This window comes from Mastacembelus armatus, chromosome 8 (assembly GCF_900324485.2).
Source record: "Mastacembelus armatus chromosome 8, fMasArm1.2, whole genome shotgun sequence".
Taxonomy (NCBI): Eukaryota; Metazoa; Chordata; class Actinopteri; order Synbranchiformes; family Mastacembelidae; genus Mastacembelus; species Mastacembelus armatus.
The window spans coordinates 3,687,454-3,713,118 of record NC_046640.1 but is presented as its reverse complement, the minus strand read 5'-3'; the positions used below and the strand labels follow the sequence as shown (position 1 = coordinate 3,713,118).

Genomic DNA, 25,665 nt, shown 5'->3' with positions numbered 1-25,665 from the left:
GGGCAGGGGGTGGGGACGAGGTCGTGGCTGGAGACCTGGCAGATAGTTGATCATGACTACTGCTACGTCTGTGGAAAAGCAGGACACTGGGCTAAGAGCTGCCCACAGAGAAAGACACGCCCTGAGCACCAGGAGGGAGGAGCAGGATACTCTGCATGACTAGACAGCAAAAGAAAGGTCAGATGCAAAATACACAAACTGAACAGCAGAAAAAGCTACAAGACTCACATCTGACTGAAGCTAACACTTGAGCCATGAAGAAGTAACTTAAATTATGTTTTAAGGAAAAAAAAAAAAAAGCTAAAGTAACATTGCTGGTACAAGGTCGAAGATAAGATTCCTTTTTGGTACAAAACTTTGTAAATCAATTCTTAGCTAAGTTTTCTCCTCCTGCAGGGAGTCAAATACTTTTGTATGTAGAATAAAATTTTGATATGCTCTGAAACACAAAAACAGTATAAAACAGACACAGACACGTAGCTCTGTTTAAGTTTCTAGCAGAATAGGGACACAAAGCAAGTAAGACCAAACTACAGTTGTGGAAAAAGGTTAGTTAAATATCTAGGTACCTGAGTTAAATACCTAGGTCACGACCTTTCACAGCAAGGAAGAGCTCTAGACTCACACAGAAAAGAAGCTATACTTAAAGCACCAAAACCACAAACTAAAAGACAGATGATGTTTTTCTTAAGTATGACAAACCTCTGCAGAGCATGGATACCAAACTATTCAGAGTTGTCTAGTCCATTGTTGAAATTGATTTATGACACACCTATGGCAGCTCACGATAAAATACAATGACTGAAATTGCAGAAAAAGCCTTTAATGATCTTAAAAAGACCCTGACCAGCACCTCTGTTTTAGGACTGCCTAACTATGAAAAATGTTTTTATGCAAACTGTAGATTGTAAGAATGGTCACATGACTTCAGTGCTGACTCAGCCTTATGGGGACAAAAACAGGCTTATTGCTTATTATTCTGCCCAATTGGGTTCAGTGGCAAGAGCAATGCCTGTATGTATTCAAGCTGTTATTGCAGCCTCCATGACAGTCCAGGCTTCAGCAAGCATTATGTTGGTCCATTCTCTGACACTAAAGGTTCTACATGCAGTCTCTGTCCTGTTGTTGCAAAACAAACTAGCATACACGTCACCAGCTAGACATTTGTCCTGCATGACTACATTGCTTTCACAGCCACATCTCACTATTGAACGATGTACGACCTTTAATCCTGCTACATTAATGCCTATAGCTGAGGATGGTGGGCCATGACTGTATTGCTGAAACTGAGAATAGAGTGTTGCCCAGGGTTGACCAAACTGACACACCTTATAAAGATGCTGAAACGACAATGTTTGTAGATGGATCTTGTGAAAAAAAAAAAAAATCAGACTGATCTCATTCTACAGGATATACTGTTGTAACCCTTAAAGATGTTTTTAAAGCTGAATCACTACCATCTCATTTATCATTGCAGGCAGTGAGACTTATTACCTTAACAGAAACTTCTATATTAGGAAAAGGAGAAGTAGTTAATATCTACACTGATAGCAATTATGGATTTTCAACTGTACATGTGTTTGCTCAGCAGTGGAAGAACAGAGGAATGATCACATCATCTGGTAAGACCATCACACACAAAGATCTTATTTTACAGATGTTAGATGCTGTGCAGCTACGTAAAGAGGTTGCTAATTGGAAGAGTGATGCAAACGTGAGGAATAGACATGATTTCTTTTGGTAATTGTAAAGCTGACGAAGTTGCTAAATCAGTAGCACAGAAACCACTGCCTTTACAAGCTACAGTTACAATTGAACCTCCTGATGAGCAGATACTTAAAGACATGCAGAAGAGTGTACCTTAGAAATGAAAAGACTCATGGGTAACAACAAAAACAAAGAGAGAAGAGAGTAAATTAAATGACAATAACGTTTGAAGATGTAAAGATGAAAAGTAGTGTTACCTAAAGGTTTATTTAGATACACAGCTGTACTGACGCATGCTAATGTGCATACGTCAGCAGGAGGGATGGTAGGAGTAGTAAACAAAGTGTTTACAACATATGGTTTTACAAACTACTCTAAAAAAATCAACAATGTGAAATATGTACAAAAATAATCCACAGGGACGGACTGTGACAAGAAATAGTGGAAAGTTTCCACTACCTGAATATCCTTTCAACACATTTGCATGGATGGAATTAAATAACTGTGAGGGAAAGAAATACTGTTCAGTAATCATTGATGCATTAAATGGACTGAAGTGTTTCCAGCAAAGCATCCTGATGCACTAACAGATGCTAAAGCACTGACAACCACTATTATTCCCAGATTTGGAATTCCAGAGAAAATCTATTGTAATAATGGTACATATTTTGTAAACCAGGTAATTAAACATCTTACTGCAGTGTTATCATCTTCCTGAGCTAAAACCATTCATTAAGGATGATGCTCACATGACTGAGACCATTGCTGATCACATGGCAAAAATGTTGAATAATAAAAATGTTGTATCTGTGATTAATGCACAACAGGAGGGTCCTGAGCCTGAACCAGACTCTAGAATGAAACCAGGAGACTGGGTCTTTGTAAAAATCATCAAGGGGAAGTATTGGTATTCTCTGTGCTGGGAACGACCTGACCAAGTACTGCTGTCCACACCCATGATTGTGAGAATTGTTGAAAGACCTTCCTGGATTCATTTAACACACTGTAAAGAGGTAAAAGTACTGTCTGAGTAATTCTGTCAAACCAGCAGGGACTCACTCTAAACTCCAACTAACCTGTGGTGAAGTCTGGCTACAAAGGGGGGTGGGACCAATAGGGACCACTCGTCTCAAACCAGTGAAGAAACCAACCACACCCAGGGGATTAGGTGAGTGAGGAGTAGAGTGACCTGGGGAGAAGACTGCTCAGAAGTACATTTTGCCATGGAGGGTCCAATATATCGGCCCTGAGACCCCTTTAGACTATTTTGTGGGGTGACACTGACAATAAGCATATTGACTGTCATATCGCTGACCACAGTTATGTTGATTTTGTTTCTCTTTGAGAAGGGTTTGCAACAGCCGGAGAATGCTACTAACTCCACTGAGATAAGACCTGGTATCGTTTCCTCCCTTGAGAAGGAATTGCTACATCCACGTAATGCCATGAACAACACCAAAACCAAACCTAGGCCAAAGAGAGCTACTGATGTGCCCACTTTTATCTTTTGGGCCAATGAGACTCAAACTACCCAGTTTGATTTTTGTAAAGTAGTTAACTGTGCTAATGTGTGACAGGAACAGCTGACATGGGCAGACAAGTATATTTATGTCACTAACATATGTAGGTTACACTGATAAGACTCAATCCACAATGATCCAACAGGCAGCTGTTTACTTCCACCTGCCCTCCAGCCAGTAAACAAAGTCCTTACATTATTTGATGCCACCTATTCCTGCTCCTACTCCTCCTTTCTTTACACCTTATAGTACTAATTATACCTGTTTTTGAGAAATTCCACTTCAAGAAGATTGGTGATCTCCACTGGTGCAACTCTACTACCAATGTGACCACTCCTGGGGCAGGCTATGACCCTTCCTGGTTCACTGACCATGTTACTGCACGTGCTGACCCGTGGTGGTTTTGTGGGGGAAACCAATTGAGACCAGTGCTCCCACCTGATTGGCAGGGAACCTGTGCTCTTATACAATTGGTGATGCCATTTTATGTGTTGCCTCTGTCTGGTTCTTCCCTAGACAGCCCACACTGTGTGAAAAGAGACACTGCAGTGCACTGAGTATAAAGCTAGAAACCAAGTTGGTTTGAATCTTTCTTTTTTTGGTGGAGCACCACTAATAAAAAAAAAATGGATTGGATCAATCACCTGTACTATAACCAACAAAGATTTGTTAACTCTACCAGAGATGCTATGCGTGGAGTTGCCGAACAGTTAGGCCCAACTTCCTTGATGGCTTGGCAGAACCGCACGGCCTTAGATATGCTTCTGGCTAAAGAAGGGGGAGTATGCAAAATGTTTGGTACCTTCTGTTGTACATTTATCCCAAATAACACTGCTCCAGATGGTAGTATCACCAAGGCACTGGAGGGACTCACTGCCCTGACTGAGGAACTGGCTGAGAACTCAGTCTGGTGAGCCAATTTATAGAGACTGCGTTGATCAGGAGAGAAAGCCTCGCCCTAGCAGTTCAAATGCAGCTGCTGACCCCAAAGGGGGAGGCACAGGAGTCAGATGACGAGGAGGTCATGGCATTTGGAGCACCCCTGTGACAAGAGAGTTGGGAGACCAAAAGGGGGATTGTTGGGATTAAATAAAGGTCTGTGTGATGATTACAATACAAATTAATCAGTTGCAATATAAATGAATCAGTTTAGGTTCTAGTATGATGATTAAAGTGAGTGCAAAAGCTCAAAGGGGATTTATAGGGGAGTACAGTATTATAGAGCAGGCTGACAGTTATAACCAGATGCGGCTTGTGTTTGTGAGTGTCTGTCTCAGAAGCAGAAACCACACCCAGGAGCGGCAGAAGTTGGCAACAGCAATGTGGCACTCGAGGAATGTCCAAGGGAGGACTAAACACAAAGGAAGAACTGAAGCTCTTGCATAACATTCAAAATTGGATATAATGCCGGGTCAAGGAGGAGTCAGGAAGTCAGACTTCATGAACTGACAGAGAACACTGTTAGTGTTAGGGACAGTCTAACCCAGAGCTCTGTAATGCTTTACTCAGTGAATGTTTAATAAAACACAATAATTTGACCAAGAAAGACCTTCTCCAGTCTCATCGATTGAACGAACACGCCGAACAGAGGAGTTGAATACCTGTTCCAACAATTTGGTGACCCGGATGTGATCGGTGAGGGAGAAAGACGGTCGACGAAGTAGACGGACAGCTCCCTTTGACACCCAACTAGTTGGCCAACATAAAAAGGTAAGCAGACGCCTGTTTATATCAAAAGTCTGCAATTGAACATTCTAAAAGTTGTCGGGTGTCAAGGTAAACCATTTAATAAATTGATGAATAAAGCATTTACTTTAAAGATTAATGGTTGAAAATAAGAAGTAAAGAAAAGAAGTTTGAAGTAAAAGTGTTGAAGTTAAAAGAATAATTAAGAGTAAAGAGTAAGTAAGAGTAACTGAAAAAAAAAGTGAAAGCCTCCGGTTTGGCGACCATTTTCTTGACGGAGAAAACAAAGACTGGGTTTGGAGTCCCCTGGTGGGGTGAGGTCCACCTAAATTTTTGTGAACTGGGTTGGAGTCCTGCTTGGCAGACGTGTTGAGTAAAGACCCGGGTTGGAGTCCCTAGGGCGTGGTTCACCCTTAAAGACCCAAATTGAATACACAAAAAGCATAGTGAAACTCCATAAGAGTTAGACAGTCGAGGAATGCCCAAGGGAGGACCAATCAACACAAAGAAAGAACTGAGGCTCTTGCATAACATTCAAAATTGTACATAATGCTGGGTCGAAGAGGAGTCAGGAAGTCAGACTTCGTGAACTGACAGAGAACACTGTTAGTGTTAGGGACAGTCTGACCCAGAGCTCTGTAATGCTTTATTCAGTGAATGTTTAATAAAACACAATAATTTGACCAAGAAAGACCTTCTCCAGTCTCATCGATTAAACAGACTCACGGAACAGAGGAGTTTGAATACCTGTTCCAACAAATACCACTGCAGATCATTTCTACACACTAAACAAACTGGTATAGCTTGTTTTCTCTACCGCTCTGGGAGGAGTGAACATCTGCTCTGATTGCCGTTGGGAGAGCCTGTCTGCTGCGCGAAGACTGAGCTACCTGGGAGTGCCTTGGGACAGGGGAGGGGCCCATAGCAGCACCCACTGCTCGTTGAGAACAGTACGAACGATATCTAAAAGTCTCCAATAACACCAGAAAAAGTTGCAAGATTTGTTGCTAGAGGAATCTGAATACTCTCTAAATATAGAGACAAAGTTGGCAGCAGTGAGGCTCACAGGTCCATGCTGCTGGGGTCCATCAGTCACGTGGTCTGTAGAAATGTGTGTGTGGTGTGTGTGTGTGTGACAGAGAGCGAGAGAGAGAGTTCATCTGAGTGTTTGTGTAACTATTGTTGGCCCCAGCCCAATGGTATGTGTAAATACACATACCATTGGGCTGGGGCCAACAATAAAGTGTGAGTGTGAAAGAGATTATGCAGCTTTACATCTTCAGAGCCACCCTTGTCTGATCAGAGAACTATAACCAGAGGAGTCAGAACAACACAGGACTTGTGGAGTTTATATTGTGGATTTAACTTTGGCTGGTCATTTGACAGTTCAGGTTGTTTCCACACATAAAACATGCTGACTGGAAAAGAATATTTGTCAGTCTTTTTACTCTTCTTTTGGCTTGTATTTGCAGATTCTTTAGCAAAATCAGTGGATAACATGGAGGGAAATGAAGCAGCTTCAGAGGTGAGAAATGCATGTCAAAGGATTTCATATGTACATTGGTAGGATGATGTGTATAACTGTCTATGTACTCTATATCAAAAAACTACATTGATATACTGCATGTATGTGTAGCATATGTTTCTGAATGGTACTGTATACTGAGAAAAGCAATCATTTGCCTACACACCTTCACTTACTGTGAAGTATGAGCTATGATCGTATTTATGGTATGTATTATGGTATTTCCTCCTATTGTGAAAACTATTAAAGTGAACTTGCATGTAAATATGAAATTAAGTTAACACAGCTGTGTTATAAGAAATTATTTTGCAGCAGCAGTGTAATACATAGAATCACACTAAATAATTTATAGGATGCAGTATAATGTATACTATATTGTAGCACATTTCAGATTAGAGGTTTGATTCAACTCAAAATATTTAACTTAAAAATAAAAGCTCAAAGTTTCCATTTCCTATTCAGTCTAAATGGGTGTATGTTTTCCAGAACGTGATTCGTCAGTCCCGCTCTCTGTGTGCTGGTGAACAGGAATATGTTGTCCGACGAAAACTAGTGGTTCTGGAGTCACTCAACAGCCTGGGAATCAGTTGTACTGAAGTAAAAGTCCATATCAACACACTTATCACAACATGTTAAGTAAAAGTACTTCTTGGTTCATAATTTATCGGCCTTGTGGAGCTTACAGATTTATATTTTGGAAGGATAGTGAAGTACATCACTTGATGCTGGCACATTCCATATATCATGCTCTCTTATCGGCTGAAAAACTTAACTGCAATGAATCCTGAATTGTTGTTTCTGTTTCTATGCCCTTACATAAAGACTGGAAAATGACATAAATAAATGGACATTATCTTTTAGCTTACTGTACCTTGCAATTAGCTGAGCAGCTGTACACTAACAGTTCTCCATCATCATTCCAATCAGGATGCAGTTCCCCACATTGCTCTCTTGGCGTCAGGCGGTGGTCAGAGGGCAGCCGTGGCTCTGATTGGTTTCCTCTATCAGATGGAAAAAGAAGGTCTGCTGGACACTCTGCTTTACCTAGGAGGGGTTTCTGGGTCAACATGGTAACAGTCATGACACATAAAATCAAGTTTGAACATGAATGAAAGGTTAAGTGAATGGATGAGGAATAATGATGTGCCTATAATGATGTGCCCAAGTTCCCAGAGTGGTGGTTTTTGTGCGTCATTACATAAACATTTGGCTGGAACAGACTTAAAAAATTATTTTATTATATTTTTTCACTTACAAAAAAATCCTGTTTTCCTCCAAGATGATCATGGATCATGGATAACTCCATGACCTTGTAGCTGTCTGTCTTCCTCTTTCCTCTTATAGGTCCATGTCCTCCCTGTACAGTGACCCAGACTGGAGCACCAACATGGACAAAGCAGTGTCCAGGTTGACAGGTCCTGCGGTTGGACTGGAGGAGGCTCTGGCCTGGTTGAGTGAGAAGTCTAAAAAGGAATACTTCTCTCTCTCTGATGTTTGGGGGGTCTTGACCTCTACTGCGGTCATGAGACAGGTAGCAGGGCAAATACACACACACACATACATACTTTTACTTCTGATATTTTCAAATTAAGATAGGCAGCACACACTTTTACAAAGAAGATATATGTTGTTCTTCAGAGATATATCTTGTCTTTCATCAGATAGACTTACGGCATTTTTCAGATGAGGCTAGGAGGAATAGCACAAACCCATACCCCATCTACAGCGCCATAGAGAAGCACTGTTTTTCAAATGGGCCTACAGAAGGTATGGACATGGTACATTAGGGGTTAAGTTAGTTATTGCTATGCATTATGTAAAACAGACTCTCTGTCACTTAGGGAAATGGTTTGAAGTGAGCCCTCATGAGGCCGGGTTCCCAGAGATAGGACTCTTTGTGAAAACGTCTCACCTGGGGAGCAGATTTCAGAGTGGAGAGCTGCTAGAACAGAAGCCCGAGATGGATATGGTTGAGCTACAAGGTGTGTGTACAGAGTTAACAGGTCATGTGATAAACACAACGGCCTGCTTAGAGTAATATGGATATGCGTGTGGGACCAGGGATTTTGATTTACCACCAGGAACACATTTATCAGGTTCACACACTTTGTGGTTTATTCATTTAATATTTTCCAAACGAATAAGTTGTTTTAAAAAGTTTTCCCAAAAAAATGTACCAAAAAACCCTCTGGTTCATAGCTTCCATGAAATACACCAAAAAAAGTAAAAAGTAAAACAGGTTTCTGAAAATAAAGGAAACAAAAACAAAGCAGGGAGGAATCATGGAGGATGCACTTTGAGTCTCACAGCTCTATACTTCTGTGTGAAATTTTTCACCAATGCACTACACACTTTAGTTTCACAGTCTGTGTGGGGCCTTGTGTGGGTCATTTGCAGATTTTTCTTTAGAACCTAATTATTAATTGTTTGCAGAAACCCCGCAATTTCATGGAAACCACAAATATGCTCCACAATTTTTTAGGGCTTTTTTCATGGCAATATATAATTGTTCATGCGTTTTAATGCTAAATTATTAAGAACAATATAATTTACTAATTTAGGTCAGTAATTTATTTACTAATAATGTATTGAGTTTGAAATGAAATGTGAAGTGTTTTGGGAGCATATTTAGGGTTTAAACTATAAAATTAAAATTAAAAATTCATAATTCACGCAACACCACCCACTGGCAACTATATATATAATTATATATAATAATATAATATAATATATATAATTTAGAGAACACAGCAAATAACAATAAAATAACATGTTCAGTCATGCAAAGAGAGGAACAAGCTTTTATACTGTTTACACATGTATAGACAGGAACAGCTTTTATTATGTGACGATATCCACAAAAAATGTTAACAGATGGAGTCAACAAGAAATCACTGAGGCTTTGGTTGGTAAATTGCAGGCATTGAAATACGGTGACTTCACTGATTATAACAAATGCTTTTTTGCCATTACATATCATAAAATGGTCACTCATTCATGTCATAATTTTCCAACTGTGTGTGTTGAAACTGTGCAGGTGTTCTAGGTTGTGCATTGGCGCATGGCGACATGATAAAACAGTTCATCCCTCCCTGGCTGAATGGTAATCACAGTTTGAACTTTTAACAAATGCAACATGTGTTTTGATAAGCAGGAAAAAAAAAAGGTGGAAAAAGCAGTCAAAGGGGAAAATCTTCATGTTTTCCCCTGCTCTACATACAGTATATGATACAATATAGCATGTGAGTTGGATGTTTTTTTGTTTTTTGTTTTTTTACACATTTGCTGTGTCTGTGTTGTTTGTGTCAGTACCAGAGTATACAGACAGTGCGGCTGAAGAGTACCTGCGTGTATACAATGCCCTGGTTAAACTGGTGGACCTGACCAGAAACCTCATTAAGCAGCCTACTGCTGTGTCGGACCTGGATAAACTGGAGAAAATATTACAAGGTGACAGTGGTGATCACACAGTTTATTTAACATAAAACTGGCTTTTTAGAAGTTTTTTTCTTTAAATCTAACTGTTTTGGTAGCGTGTAGTTACAAATGTTTACAAGCTTTGCAGCTACAGACAACCAGACAGCCATCAATTAGTATTTTGATTTTCCTCTGAATGCAACTGATTTTGAAACATGATGACACGCTATCCATTTGATTTTTCAGACATGGTAAATTGTAATAAATCGGAGTTGCTCGAATCAAAGGATCCAGATGGAAGAAAAGGCCTTTTTCAGCAGTGGAGTCTGGATCTGCTGGGAGCTGTAGAAACCTGGAGCGAAACCCTGGAGGATGGAACCTTCACAACACATGGCCAGTGTAAAGTGTAGCACATAAACAGCCAGACTAGTTAATATTATTAGACAACAGACACATTTAATTTGAAAAGAGATGTAAAGCATATCTATGAAATTGTTTTCAACGTGTTTCCCACAGTCTTTCTGCTTGTTAAGCGAGTCCTCCCCTTGATTATAAATTGGGAGTGGGGAACAACCAGCAACTTCCTCTACCAATACCCAGGTGAGAAGATAAACCCGTTCAGCAACATTAAATAATTTTGCCTCAATTGTCTGTGCTTTTACAATAACTGTAATCAATATTTTTGTATTAAATGTTCAATATGTAACATTTAGAGCAATCTATTAGCAGAAATGGATTATATTGTTTATAAATATGTTGTAATTACTGTAATCACTGGAAAATATCAACTATCTTAATATCTTAATCTATCGTTATCTACCTTGTAGCCTTATCTAGAAATAGAGAGGGTCTCCTTTCACCGACGCAGCAATGTGGCACCACCATGTTTCTACAGTAGCCCAGAATAGACAAGCCAAACTCTGGCTCTAGACAGAGCTATATGTTCAGATTGATACTACTCTCATTTTATGTGGTAAACATAAGGCTCTGGTTAGCAGCAGCGCTTTTAGCTTTGCACAATGATCAAGCTTGACTCTATCCAAAGATAATAAATAGTGGTGTAATATAACGCTACGGATAATCACCAGCTCTGAAGTTGGAGGAGAAAAAAATCTTGAATTGAGATGTCGTACATTTCTGTTGTTGAGCAGATCCCTCTGTTCCACCTTGCCTCACCTCTAAAGACAGATTCCACCTGATAGATGCTGGGATAATGATCAATGTTGCTTATCCTTCATTTCTGGGAGACAAGAGAGATATTGACCTCATCATCGCACCAGAGTACAGTGCTGGAAACATGTTTGAGGTACTGTGAAGCGCCTCATCTTTTTACCCGCTGGAAATTGCTTGAGACAATTCATACTAATTAACATATTATTATGTTAATTATTTATTAACCATTTGAAAACAGAAACCTGATATCTTATATAAAGTGTGAAACCTGTGACTACTTTTGTCCAGTGAAATGTATTGAATTTCTTTTTTTCAGATAAAGTGAAAGATTCATTATGGTTTGAGAATATACTCCACCAGAGGTCCACAATAGCTTTCTGTTAGAGATGTGTAATCCTGTGTGAAATTACTGACCTGCAGGCTACAGTAAATACTTGGTCAGAGTCAGAATTAGAATACTTTTTAAATCCCTGATGCTTAAACTGATGCTGTACAACCAGAGTTTGAAGTAGTAATCAACCTGCACTCTCTTCACAGACTTTGACTCTTGCCAGAGACTATGCAGTGAGCATGAAAAAGCCTTTCCCAGAGATAGACAACAAAATCCTGGAGGAGAGAGACTGGCCAAAGAATTGCTACGTGTTTGAGGGAAAAGCAAAGGAACCCACAATTGTCTACTTACCACTCTTCAACAGACAGAACTGCAAAGGTCTGTTACACACACATACAAACACTTGTTGATTTGTTTTAGCAATTTTAAAATTTGGAACCATGTGAGTTTTTTTTTTTTTGGCTGTGCAACAAAACTCATCTTATTTTCATAATTTCAGCAATAATCATTAGTTCTTTATTCTTCTTGCTGTTTTTTTATTATGTCTTCTGCTTGCTTATATTACCATATATCTTCTATAGATGAGGAAGAGTTCAAAGCAAAGATGGAGGAGTACTCCACCTTCCAGCGTCCTTTTAGCCAAGAGAAGATTGACTTTGTGTTGGAGACAGCAAAAGCTAACATGAAGAACAACAACGAAACTCTGCTGAGGGAGATTAACAGGGCCATTCACCGCCGACAGAACAAGCTGCAAGGATGACTGAGTGAGAGGGGTTTTTGGGAGAGGCACAGAGATGTGAAAGAATCAGATATCCTAAAGTAAGATAAATGTTGGCTGAGCTCACTGTGTCTCTATATCTATAAAAGAGCTGTATGGTTAAAAAGGGCTCAGTAACAGGGGTATATATAATATCTGTGTGTCCGTTTACATCTGAGACAGAGAGATGTGGGTGGTTAATGGATCATCACTTACTGACTTATCTAAGATGTTCTCTTCTGTTTCCTCTCCTTTCTAGGAAGTCTTTGCTATGCATGCAGATGTCTGATTCATTTATTTTTGGTTTGGTGTGAATTTAAATCTGTGGCTTTTAAATTTTTTAGAGACCAGTTTATTTTATATGAGGCTGCAGACAGACCCAGCTGCAGGATGTAAAGATAAGTGATACACACAAGCAATAATAATCATGTCCATCACCTGAGTATGAGGATGTCTGCTGAGATAAGTGTGGCATGTCTTGAGATTTCTACAGTTTAAATAAACTGAATTACGTGTGTGACAATTGCAAAGATTAGAGTGACCTATCCAGCATTACTCACTACAGTCATTTTCATCCCACATTACACATTAAACATATGAAACATTATCCCTCAAAATACAAATATAACAGTTACATTTCTGTGGACCGCAGCTCAAAGGTGCATTAAAGAAAATGGAATTGCAAATACACTAGCAAAGGAGACAAACAAAGATAAAATGGATGGAGAGTTTAGTTAGCAAAGCCAAGGCATAATGAAAAATATGGAGCAATACAATGAAAGACTTACAACATGGCTGCAATTATAGGGAAGCAAAGGAAATCAAATTAAAGCACCATGACTGTAACAAAACATATAGCAACAAATAGAGTGTAGGAAGCTGTAAGGGTTTTGTAGTTACCTGAGACAAACCTGATTAACAAATAGAATTTAACTTTAATGTTTCTTATTAAGGGGTGACCCGTCTGCATGTCAGGTTTGTGTTGGTATTGCACCTTAATGTTGGTTTTTACTCGCCATTAAAGAAAAAGGAAAAACAGGAACAAGAAGGCGTATTCTAAACAATAAAAATAGTAAAGCACATGTCATTTTTAAGAAAATAATGGATATTAATCATAGCATATAGCTAAAGCTTTCCTTGAGCTTATTGATGTTCACACTCCAGCTCGATTAGTGGCGCTAATGCACCATTAGTCAGCCTGCAAACTGTCAATTAAAAAATAAAAGAAGAAGGAAGAGGAGGCGGAAGAGGTGGAGGGAAGAAGAAGGATTATTGTTTTCTCAACTGCGTTGCTGGGGAGGGGAATTCAAATGCTAAGCAGTTTTTTTTCTTCCCAAAACTTTGGGATGATAAAACATTTCGATCATCTTCAGAGAGAGACAGACTGAGGTGTGTTTTGTAGGAGCGGATCTGGTGTTCCCAAAGATTGTTTCTGACATTATTAAACCAGGTAATGCAGTAATGTGACCAGGTAATTCTGTTTCTTAGCGGGTAACTAGGGTTAATGGTTGGCCTACGCTGTTACACGGAGACAAACCAGGACAGAGCTGACTTAGACTGTTTGTTGACGCAGGAGTGCGTTTGGGTTTAACGCTAACGCTAAGCTAAGCTAGGCTAGCTAGTTAGCAACGTTTCACTTTAGTTATCACTTAAAGTGACAGGTAAACTAACTGGAGTTAACCCTCCTGTATTGTTGGGGATGTTTTCATCCACCAAGGGTCATTTTTCACTCTTTCACTGTATTTCAGCAAATGGAATGATTTTTGGTGTCAAACCTTAATTTGACATGAATTTTGGAAATACGATTAAGGACTTTTTCATGGGTCAATAATACACTGGGGGCAAATTCACTACCCTTTCATTATGTTCGGGATGAAAACATCCACTAAAATAGACTACGGTAAAAACATATCAGATAAATATTTTTTTTGCTTAAATCTGTCAATCAACTTCAACTCTGATCAAAACGACTAATTGTTTGAAAAAATCCGGGATTTTAACTCTTTAAATGCCAATTTTGTAAGTGATGTCACAGATTTGGGGGGGGGGGGTGACTTCAATATAAAAAGTGATTGTTCACTGGATATTTTTTACCTTTTATCACGGTCTTGGATATGTCAAAGATTAGTAACAACACTGATTTTGATGCATTGTTAGTTTTTGTGCGGCATCACATTTAAATTTACTGTTTGCGGACAGCACAGCCATGGCACAACACTTTGCAGCGGGTGTTGTTTGTTCTATGTCTGACGCCGCATAACTGAACCAATTCCAAATTACGGATGACAATGTGCCCTTCTTGGGAACAAGTTCTTCCCTGCTCGCTGCCATGTTGTTTGTGTATCTCTAATATGGCTAATGTGTGTGGGTAGGGGCTGAGCCCAGAGGGGAACGTCGGCGGATGTTAAAGAGAAAACCGATTTTCATTCAAACAAGTCGATGTAAACTACACATTCGAGTTAATCGAATAAAATCGGTTTATCGCCCAGACCTACTGGACACACACGCACACACACATACATATTAACACACACTATAATATGCTGATATAGTCCGTATAAAACTCCATATAAAAGCCAGAAACTAAGCTTTCTATACATCTTCCCAACAGGGGAAGCCACCAACCATCAAGAATGCATGATTATATAGTGTTATAATGTCAATGGGCCACGAACAGTAAATTAGTCTAAAAATTAAAATCTGAAGCTGCACAAAAACTAACAATGCATCAAAATCAGTGTTGTTACTAATCTTTGACTTGTCCAAGACTGAGTTAGGGGGTAAAAAATATCCAGTCCACAATCACTTTTTATATTGAAAATAAGTCATTTGTGTGTGTGTGTGTGTGTGTGTGTCCAAATCTGACATCACATATGAAAGAGGCATTTAAAGTTTGTAGTTTTGATCAGAACTTAAAAGCTGATTAACAGATTTAAGCAAAAAAAAGTTTTTTTTTTATCTGATATATTTTTATATAGTTTATTATAGTTGATGTTTTCATCCTGAACATAATGAAAGGCTAGTGTTTTCGAACAGTGCACAAGGGTTAATAACGGGAAGGATAAAACCGTTTGCTGGTTAACATGATGGTTGACAACGCCGAATGACTACAGTTAAAACTGTGTGACTAATTAAATACCTGACCTAATATATTACCTGCAAGCTGTTTCCAAGCTAATAAGTTTGTTGGCCGAAATATCACGCAGCACAGTTTTTGAATTTTCAAGTGTATATTTATTTTAATGGTATATCAAATTTTGTCTATGTAATTTATAGACTCTTCCAGTCCCATTTTGTTTCATATTTTATTATTTAATTTCAGTTAGCACATACATATACAGGACCTTTGTACTTTATTGTTCTGTTGTGTGTCAGTGGGTGTGCGCCTTTGTTGATGAATGTGTTTGTGTTACTGTGGTAATTTAGAGCAGAGGCCTACTCATTTGTAGTTAACACTTAAGAGATCCTTTGATATCCTAACACATTTGTCCCTAATGACAAAAAAAGTTAACTTCCCAAAAACTGCTGTAAAAATATTATATATTAATATTTTTTCCACTTTAAACAAGTCCGTCTTTTAAAACTACTTCAGCCTGAAATATACATATCAAATGTTAATTATATTTTTTGGGTTTGTAATAACTCTTTAAAGACCTGTATGTTTACTTACACAGTTTTTCATTGAATAAACTCCATAAAATACAATTCAAGGAGTATCAGATGGGTCAATAATTGGCATCAACATTGATTTTGATGCATTATATTTTTTTCTGCAGTGGCAGATTAATCTTGGCCTACATTGATATATGATGATTTTCACTAGATCTTGTTCTACTACAACTAAAAGGTTTTTTTCCCTACTAAATTCTTATTACCCCTGTTGTGGTCTAAAAAAAAAATACAAGATCAGTTTGAATCAGAAAAACATTTATCTTAGAAAGATGAACACTGAATGATGAACACAAAGCATATGTGTCTGGGTGTCAGTCCTGCTTAGGTGGAGCAGAGGCTGCAAATGGACAGACTGGTCTTTGCATGTGAACGTCCCACATTTGCAGCAGGTGCCCCCAACTCTTCTCTTTCTGTCTGTGCAAAAGTCACAGTGACTCCTGCCTATACTTTTACTGATGTGACAGGGCCCTGTAGCAGCACCTTGCAGGTTTGCAACTATTCCTGCAGCTGCTGAATCTTCAGATAAGTCAACTAGCTGGTCTGTTTCTACCTCTGAGGCCTCTTCCGTGTCACCCTTAAAGTCTTCGGAGGAGAATGAAGAGCCATCCTCGCACTCAGAGTGCATGATCATGTCCAGAGTCTCATGTCTGCTGCAATGCCTTGCCATCTCCAAAACAACTACTCCCGCACTACTACTCATACTTATAACCATGGCTGCAGTGCAGCTGCACAAACAACCTGAGTGTTATGTAGGTACTAAACTAATTCAAGATGAGAGACGAGAACCAAAACAAAGTCCAATTTTGCTTTGGTTCTCACATCTCATCTCCTCCTTCTGATCTGTATAAGAGTGTGAGTGTGGCCTTCTAAGAGAAAAGACTTATGAAGTTGGACACCCACACACACCATCCATCCAACATCATTAGCAAGGCACCATTGCAGAAAACAGTAAAAAGTGTGAAATTTTGCTGCATGCTATGAATAGGAAAAAGTAACACCATCTGGTGGTCAAATATTAAAAACAAATTGAAAGCTGGTATTCCAAAATGAAATCTTAACATAAAGGAATGCACTAGTTTATATTAAGACAAATGTGGGATCAAAAATGGCATTTTCAGTGGATTTCAATTGGATATTTTTTGTCGTTAGGATAAAAATGTGTCAGTTTTTGTGTAGCTTAGCCATTTTAGGCTAATTTAAGGAACTGAGACAACAATTCTGAAGTTTTTAAAAATGAATATCCCCTGGCAAATTTGAGCTATAGTCATATAACACAGCCAAAATAGCTTGGAAATAAAAAAAAACTAGCACAAAAACTCCCTAGGATCTCTTAAGGGTTAACAGCACAAACATGTTCCTAAAGAAGTTCTCCACTGAAAATCACAAACATGTCTCACTCTGTTTGAGGACAGGATGAGGAGCTCTGCCTCTTTCCTTTCTCCTCCCCCCTCTCCTCACCCAGCCCCATTCCCACTCCCATCAGCTTCCTCTGTGACTCACTGTCCTGAACTCGACTTGTCCGTCATGCTCAGCCCCGCTCCCAACCTTGGCCATACACACCCAAAGCCCCGCCCACTGAAGGCAAGTCATCAGATGGAGCATACAGAGCTGAAGTCCCACTCCAGAGGACATGCACGAAGAAAAAAGAACACACAGGTGATTATGGTGTGTATGTGGATCTTGTAGTCTTGGTGTGTGTGATGTTATTATGCTGGTGTGTGATGATGTAGTTTGGGTGTGTGTGGTGACATCCTCCTGTAGTCCTGGATGCCATGGAGGCATGTAAACACACAGCTCACCCACTGGAGTTTGGCAGAGTTCTTGTGCCTTTTTGTACAGTTTGCAGAGTTTAGGCCTGCATGTTTTGCAAGCGTTCTCTCTGGGTACTTCGGCTTCCTTGCAGAGTCCAAGAACATGTAAGATAGATTGATTGATTCTGAATTGTCCATAGGAATGAGTCTCTATGTGGTCCTACGATGGACTGGTAACCTGTCCTGCCTTTTGTCTGAAGAGAGATGGGATAGGCTCCAGCAGATCTCTGTGACCTTAAATAGGAATAAGCGGGTATAGAAAATGGACGGATGGTTGTTTTGCAAGCCCCAATGTCGCATCTCAGGCTACAGCGCTGTTCCAGAGCATTTGACAATTTACAAATTCCTCATGAATACATGTCAAAACAAGTTTGACATCTTAAGAGGAGAATGGCTCTAGCAGCAGTTAACAAAACAAACCAGGCAGTCCTAAATACGAAAGTGGGTGCTGCAGATCTTGGTATAGACTGGCCAGCACAAGCATAGGGGCGCTAAAACTCACTGGCTGGTGTTTAAGACACTCAGTGCGCAATGGTTATAAATAGTTACCACTCAAGAAACAGATGGAAGTCTGGCCAGAGGGGGCTGCTATCTTAGGCCTGCAGGATTGTTTCAGAAACACTGATTGGAATATATTCAAAGAGGCAACTTCCTATGAAGACTGTGTTGAGTGACCGACTCAAGACTCATCTTGATGATGTCAGTCACTATAAGCATGACCTCAAGAGCCAATGAAAAGAAATGGCTGACAGCAGATATTTAAATGACGCTGAAGATCTGAGATGCAGCATTGAGTCATGTGGCAACAGAGAAGCAAATCAGCATTATATCCAGCTAGCAGAAGAGTCACACAGCACTTGCAGCATATTATTCAGGCTTTCATGGAACGTAAAGGTCCACTGCAGAAAAAACCGTGTGTGTGTGTGTATGTACACACACTTTCTGTAGTCATCTGACCAAATTACATTCTGAAACCATTGATGTTAGGAAATTTTGGGTGGTTGTCAGGTGTTGAAATTAGGCCTTTAGTTGAAAGGGGACTAGCGAAAGGTGTTCAATGTAGTGTGTGTGTGTGTCTGTAATAACATTGTTATGTGGCTGTTTTCCAGAAGGTGTGTTCTGAAGAGCCATTGGTCATCACAGTAACAGCAGAGCCTCACATCACAGTGAGCCAGAGAAGCCAGAGAAGGAGCACAGGACATCATAATGGTAATTAGTTTGACAGTCCGATTTAATCTGAATGATTATATTCAGGCTTTACTGTTTAATGAATTTGAGATTTGAGTTATATGAATGTAGTTTTTCAATATTGGGGTAATTGAAATTTGAAATTGCAGACCAGAAAGAAATTATGTACTTAGTCACTGCAAAATGGATTAAATTCATTATTTTCCTCAAAATTCTACAAACAATGCCCCATAATGACAACGTGAAAGAAGTTTGTTTAAAATCTTTGCAAATCAGTTAATAAAGACTTTGTGCTCTGACATGCACTGTTAACTGTGGGACCTTATATGGACAGGTGTGTGCTTTTCCAAAACATGTCCAATCAACTGAATTTACCACAGGTGGACTCCAGTCAAGTTGTACAAACATCTCAAGGATGATCAGTGGATAGAGGCTGCACCTGAGCTCAATTTTGAGTGTCATGGCAAAGGCTGAATGCCAAATGTCATGTCTGGAGGAAATCGGGCACCGCTCACTACCTGGCCAATATAATCCCTACAATGAAGCAGTGGTGGCAGCATCATGCTGTGGGGATATTTTTCAGCGACAGGAATTGGGAGACTAGTCAGAATCAAAGGAAAGATGAATGCAGCAATGTACAGAGACATCCCTGACGAAAACCTGCTCCAGAGTGCTCTGGACCTAAGACTGGGACGAGAGTTCATCTTTCAACAGGACAGCAACTCTAAGCATACAGCCAAGATAACAAAGGAGTGGCTACAGGACAATTCTGTGAATGTCCTTGAGTGGCCCAGCCAGAGCCCAGACTTGAAATCAGTTGAACATCTCTAGAGATCCGAAAATGCCTGTGTACCAACACTCCCCATCCAACCTGATGGAGCTTGAGAGGTACTGTAAAGAAAAATGGGAGAAACTGCCCAAAAACGGCTGTGCCAAGCTTGTAGCATCATACTCAAAAACACTTGAGGCTGTAATTGGTGCCAAAGGTGCTTCAACAAAGTATTGTGCAAAGGCTGTGAATACTTTGCCAGTGGTTCTCAAACTTTTCCTGCCATTCCCCACTTAAAGTCAAGCATAAAGTTTCACGCCCCACTTCACCCCAAAAAATGACAATGAAACTTATTTATGCTTATGCTTGATTTACCTTACTGTCTGTCGTGTTTTTTGTCTGCTGGCGTGTGGAGTCGCCTGCTCTTTTAGGGGTCCGTGTAACAAATGTATCCATTGTCATGCCCACTAATCATTGCGTCGCTGCGTGAAGGTTTGCTTTTTGTTCCGCTACAATTAAGTGCCGACGTTAAACATTTATTTCCCACATCATGGTTCCTCTTGTTTCCCTCTATTTGTGTTTTTTAATGACACGTTTCTTTGTATGTAGTTGTTTTATTTTGCGTATATGGTGTTTGTCAGTAAAGAAAATTATGAATTAGGATATACACAAAATTAGACTAATTTACTCCTGATCGCTGCGCCCCACAGTTTGAGAATCACTGCTTTATGTACATGTGATTTTTCTTTTTTTGGGGGGGGGGGGTTTATTTGTAATAAATTTGCAAAGATTTCAAACAAACTTCTTTCACGTTGTCATTATGGGGTATTGTAGAATTTTGAGGAAAGTAATGAATTTAATCCTTTATTGAATAAGGCTGTAACATAATGTGTAAATACTTTCTGGATGCACTGTATATCTTTATGAGGCATCAGGACACAGCAGCAGATTATAATCTAACCCAGGTAACACGGAGTTCAGAATCTCTTTGACGCAAATTTGTACTGTGTTTATTAATCAGGGGTCATATTCACAAAGGATGTTGTCTTACCAGTAATACTCTTCCTAACTGGGTGATATTTTTTATTTTATTTTTTTGACGTCTGCTTGGTGGAGGCCCCAGAGAGTCAGTGGAGCCTCTTTCTGCAACATCCAATCAAGATCCAGCATGTCTAGAGAGGGCGGAGCTCAATACCACTCTGGCTCTGAAGGCGGAGCTTCAGTCACTGCAGGTTCACATATATTTAGTAGTAGGCTATCTATAAATCACCACTAACCTGATTAACAACTGTCTGTCTGTTGTCCTGCAGGGGGTGGTCTTTAACTCTCAGAAGGCCATTCAGGAGACTCTGCGGTCAGAGAAGACCAAACACCTGATCAACACCAGAGCTACTGAAGGTAACACAAACACAGACATGCTTGTCTTTTTGTAGTTGTGTGAACATTACTGTGACCTTACCTATCACAAATAAATGCTTAACCCCACCCTAAACCTAATTCTAACCTTAGCCCTAAAACTAGCCCTTAACTCTCAGATAGTGCTTTGAAGTTATGAAAACCAGCTGGAATGTTCTGAAAACAGTATCACATTGAGATTTGTCCACACAATCACAAAAAGATAAGTCTACACACACAGATACTGTGTTGGATCAGTTAGAGAAACATGGAGGCCTTTTAAGACTAAGGAGAAGCCCCAAAAGAAATGCACACATCTCTTGATGACATTCTGAGATGAACCAGGTGTGTGCAGAGTTGATCACTGGCTACTTTTAATGCAAATTACCCTGACATCTTGCAGACGTAGGCTAGACGCTATAGGCACTCACCTGATCTAACATCTCATTGCTTTAGATGTTATATAGTTATTGGTCTATCATTTATTGAAAAGATTATGATGTTGCTAGTTGGAACTGGCACTATGGTAGCCTGGCCAGCCAGACCCACATTCTTTCTCAGCGAAAGCCTGCCATAGTCTTTTCCTCTGGCTCAAATGAGCCGGGACAATCACCCCCGTTTATCTGCAATAGGACGGGCTTTACGCTCTAGTAGGGCTGGGCGAGATGACAAATTTCATATCACGATATAAGTCATCTCATATCCCGATAACGATATATATCACGAAATAGTGCATTTTCTGTAAATTCAATCAGTTAATAGTTTATACAGTGGGTACGGAAAGTATTCAGACCCCTTTAAATTTTTCAGTCTTTGTGTCATTGCAGCCATTTGCCAAAATCAAAAAAAGTTCATTTTATTTCTCATTAATGTACACTCAGCACCCCATCTTGACAGAAAAAAACAGAAATGTAGACATTTTTGCAAATTGATTAAAAAAGAAAAACTGAAATATCACATGGTCATAAGTATTCAGACCCTTTGCAGTGACACTCATATTTAACTCACATGCTGTCCATTTCTTCTGATCCTCCTTGAGATGGTTCTGCTCCTTCATTGGAGTCCAGCTGTGTTTAATTAAACTGATTGGACTTGATTAGGAAAGGCACACACCTGTCTATATAAGACCTTACAGCTCACAGTGCATGTCAGAGCAAATGAGAATCATGAGGTCGAAGGAACTGCCCAAGGAGCTCAGAGACAGAATTGTGGCAAGGCACAGATCTGGCCAAGGTTACAAAAGAATTTCTGCAGCACTCAAGGTTCCTAAGAGCACAGTGGCCTCCATAATCCTCAAATGGAAAAAGTTTGGGACGACCAGAACTCTTCCTAGACCTGGCCGTCCAGCCAAACTGAGCAATTGTGAGAGAGGTTAAGAAGAACCCAAAGATCACTGTGGCTGAGCTCCAGAGATGCAGTAGGGAGATGGGAGAAAGTTCCACAAAGTCAACTATCACTGCAGCCCTCCACCAGTCGGGGCTTTATGGCAGAGTGGCCCGACGAAGCCTCTCCTCAGTGCAAGACACATGAAAGCCTGCATAGAGTTTGCCAAAAAACACATGAAGGACTCCCAGACTATGAGAAATAAGATTCTCTGGTCTGATGAGACCAAGATTGAACTTTTTGGTGTTAATTCTAAGCAGTATGTGTGGAGAAAACCAGGCACTGCTCATCACCTGTCCAATACAATCCCTACAGTGAAACATGGTGGTGGGAGCATCATGTTCTGGGGGTGTTTTTCAGCTGCAGGGACAGGACGACTGGTTGCAATTGAAGGAAAGATGAATGCGGCCAAGTACAGCGATATCCTGGAAGAAAACGTCTTCCAGAGTGCTCAGGACCTCAGACTGGGCCGAAGGTTCACCTTTCAACAGGACAATGACCCTAAGCACACAGCTAAAATAACAAAGGAGTGGCTTCAGAACAACTCTGTGACCGTTCTTGACTGGCCCAGCCAGAGCCTTGACCTAAACCCAATTGAGCATCTCTGGAGAGACCTGAAAATGGCTGTCCACCAACGTTCACCATCCAACCTGACAGAACTGGAGAGGATCTGCAAGGAAGAATGGCAGAGGATCCCCAAATCCAGGTGTGAAAAACTTGTTGCATCATTCCCAAGAAGACTCATGGCTGTAGTAGCTCAAAAGGGTGCTTCTACTCAATACTGAGCACAGGGTCTGAATACTTATGACCATGTGATATTTCAGTTTTTCTTTTTTAATAAATTTGCAAAAATGTCTACATTTCTGTTTTTTTCTGTCAAGATGGGGTGCTGAGTGTACATTAATGAGAAATAAAATGAACTTTTTTGATTTTGGCAAATGGCTGCAATGACACAAAGAGTGAAAAATTTAAAGGGGTCTGAATACTTTCCGTACCCACTGTATATATTGACCACATGGAAAGGACTATTTATTTTTTACATTTTAAAGTATACACTAAATGTACTCATTCATATGTGATTATTTTTCTCACTTTATTTAGAACTTCTGGGCAAATGTGTGATGAAGAACGTAGAAATATATGTGCCTCTCATTCGTAAACCTCCATACTCTTTCACGTAGTTCTTGCGTAGGTGGTAGAAGAGGTTAGTGATGTTTGAGCCTGTTGTGGGAACTGGCATCCGACATAATTTGCAAAGTACTTTTTTTTTGGTCTGTGTCAGACTTTTCATAACCAAACCATCTCGATGCTACAGAAGGTAGCTCCACGTTTAGGAACGAGCTCCTCGATTTCTCCTGGCTGGTCCGTCTCCTGCACAGAGCCACCTGGTTCTGTCTCCATTTCACTCGCCATGCTGTTTCTGTGTGCATCCTCATGGTGGTGTGTAAGATTGCGGTCATCCAAATCATGAAAAAGTGGTTTTGAAACACCACGAAATAAACAATGGAGCATAATATGGAACGATAGACTTTTTATTTCATCCATCCGATGTATATCGTCATATCGCCCAGCCCAACACTCCAGTAGTCCAACCAGATTTAAACAAGCCTTGCACATACGCACTGACTTATTCATAACGTTGCTCAATGCCAGTCCACAAATCTTTGTACAACTAGCTTCTGCTGTTTACGCTGTTCAAAAATATGCATAGAACTGGTGATAACTCTGTGTATTCTCATGTTATTACTGCAAAAACAACCAGCCATCCACTAGCATCTCTACTCTACAGCATTTGTCATGTCATTCATTTCTCTGATTGGTTTATTCTGCGTCCATTGGCCCAGCCCTTGGAATTCGATCTCACCTGAAGAGATTCCAGACTTTGTATAGAATAGGAAGAGTTAGTCTGGCTGGCCAGACCAGCACTATGGATGTTTAGTTTATTAATAGATCAGCAAAGACTGTCAACTTGAACAGCTAAATTATACCTTCATATATCTTTTTGATATAGGTCTGTATGCATTGTGTATTTTTATGCCTGTTTTAAGATTTTAACGTCTCTCTTTCTCTCTTTGCATGTGTCTGTAGTGGTAAATGTCTCTCGCTCTCAGAATCTCTTCAAATCACTGGTCAGTATCAGGGTGCAGGAGGATCAGCTGATCAGCCAGGTGATGCAGGATAGGCTGTCACTGGCCCCACCCACCCACTGCCCTGACAACAAGGAAGCGGATGGCCCCTCCCTCCTACCTTTTATGACCTCTGACCTGTTCAGACAGAAGCCTCTTGCACCAGAGGAGGGATCAGTGGACTGCAAGCTTCACCCCACACCATACCCCACCCAGCTGACTTTTGACCTTTTTAGGCGAAAGAGACGCTGGGAGGCAATGCCTTGACCATGTGTGTATTCAGAAGAACTGCATCCTGATAGTTGAATGAAAATTGTTAACTGCTGCATGAGCCAAAATGGTTTTCTGTCTTCCAAGTATTCTTTAGGATTGTGTGGCCGTACAGAAAGAAAGAGCACAGCGAAATTTGCTTGTGCAGTCTCTAAAACAATACCCGAGCTTGCTTACACGCACACTCATCCATAAATGATTAAGAGCAGGTGAATTAGGCTGTTAACAAAAAAACTGTAAAAAAAAGTTGATTTAAAAATTCATCATAGAAAAAGTAACCTTGTTTGTAGTTTATGATCTATATGGATATTTCATTGCAATACCACAAGTGGAAAAATTATGGTTTGACTTATGATCTATCCATCTCTCGATACAGCCATGGCCCAGACACATACAGGAGAGCTTGGGTATATAAGAGAGATTAGCATGGGTTTCAGAGATTGTCATTTGTCAGAATGTGCAATGTCATTAAATATTGATGTTACATTAAAATCTGTTTTTATTCCTGTAGAGAGAGAGTAAGGTTGTTTTTTGTCTGTTAAGTCTTCAAACACCTTCACTATATGAATTGTGACTGATACTTTGCTCCAAGTTGTCCAGTCAGAAGGGTTTATAGTGGATAACAGCATGAAGGTGTTACCTCACCTGTGCTGGACAGAAGAATTAGTATTGACAAACAGACCAGAACAAAGTGTGTTATGAAGAAAATGGCTGTGTTTAACTACAGGAGACCAAACACACAAAGAAGAAAGATGCTATGACTACTAGTATATTTTTAAGGATAGTATGTCTTTAGCAACTGACAGTATAACTGTAAATTAAACCAGTAAAGATGTGTGAGTGATCCATTCATACATCTTCTCCGGAACCGGGTCGCGGGTGCAGTAGCATAATCAGGGATACCCAGACTTCCTTCTCCCTGGACACTTCCTCCA

The 25,665-nt window shown here is 40.0% G+C and overlaps 2 protein-coding genes across 11 annotated transcripts; both read left to right on the top strand.

Moving 5' to 3' along the window:
- Positions 1 to 4,543: 4,543 nt before the first annotated feature.
- LOC113140887 (cytosolic phospholipase A2 gamma) lies at positions 4,544 to 12,639 on the top strand. Of its 6 annotated transcripts, none has more exons than XM_026324985.2 (14): positions 4,544 to 4,937; positions 6,386 to 6,438; positions 6,925 to 7,035; positions 7,366 to 7,508; positions 7,783 to 7,969; positions 8,100 to 8,205; positions 8,280 to 8,420; positions 9,476 to 9,541; positions 9,748 to 9,888; positions 10,102 to 10,254; positions 10,372 to 10,455; positions 11,007 to 11,161; positions 11,566 to 11,737; positions 11,941 to 12,639. In XM_026324985.2, exons 2-14 carry the CDS (start codon positions 6,412 to 6,414, stop codon positions 12,117 to 12,119), a joined length of 1,665 nt encoding a protein of 554 aa, XP_026180770.1. In that variant the 5' UTR covers positions 4,544 to 4,937; positions 6,386 to 6,411; the 3' UTR covers positions 12,120 to 12,639. The 6 variants fall into 6 exon arrangements, with proteins under 6 accessions (XP_026180770.1, XP_026180771.1, XP_026180769.1 ...); XM_026324986.1 differs by lacking the exon at positions 4,544 to 4,937 and adding an exon at positions 6,171 to 6,303; XM_026324984.1 differs by lacking the exon at positions 4,544 to 4,937 and having other exon boundaries at positions 6,171 to 6,438; positions 11,040 to 11,161.
- Positions 12,640 to 13,352: 713 nt separating this feature from the next.
- Positions 13,353 to 25,240, top strand: ppp1r35 (protein phosphatase 1, regulatory subunit 35). Of its 5 annotated transcripts, none has more exons than XM_026325007.2 (6): positions 13,353 to 13,505; positions 17,251 to 17,444; positions 18,709 to 18,808; positions 20,673 to 20,788; positions 20,867 to 20,954; positions 24,423 to 25,240. In XM_026325007.2, exons 2-6 carry the CDS (start codon positions 17,313 to 17,315, stop codon positions 24,725 to 24,727), a joined length of 741 nt encoding a protein of 246 aa, XP_026180792.1. In that variant the 5' UTR covers positions 13,353 to 13,505; positions 17,251 to 17,312; the 3' UTR covers positions 24,728 to 25,240. The 5 variants fall into 5 exon arrangements, with proteins under 5 accessions (XP_026180792.1, XP_026180789.1, XP_026180791.1 ...); XM_026325004.1 differs by having other exon boundaries at positions 17,201 to 17,444; XM_026325006.1 differs by having other exon boundaries at positions 13,353 to 13,566.
- The last annotated feature ends 425 nt before the right edge of the window (positions 25,241 to 25,665 follow it).

Bases quoted from the DNA above. Each gene is read 5' to 3' on its own strand.
- ppp1r35 (XM_026325004.1), top strand. From the start codon at position 17,202: ATGAGGAGCTCTGCCTCTTTCCTTTCTCCTCCCCCCTCTCCTCACCCA. The intron at 17,445-18,708 runs GTGATTATGGTG...GCTGTTTTCCAG, and splicing joins GAAGAAAAAAGAACACACAG to AAGGTGTGTTCTGAAGAGCC. The intron at 20,789-20,866 runs GTTCACATATAT...GTTGTCCTGCAG, and splicing joins CGGAGCTTCAGTCACTGCAG to GGGGTGGTCTTTAACTCTCA.
- LOC113140887 (XM_026324983.1), top strand. From the start codon at position 6,325: ATGCTGACTGGAAAAGAATATTTGTCAGTCTTTTTACTCTTCTTTTGG. The intron at 7,509-7,782 runs GTAACAGTCATG...TTCCTCTTATAG, and splicing joins GGGGTTTCTGGGTCAACATG to GTCCATGTCCTCCCTGTACA. The intron at 11,738-11,940 runs GTCTGTTACACA...TATCTTCTATAG, and splicing joins CAACAGACAGAACTGCAAAG to ATGAGGAAGAGTTCAAAGCA.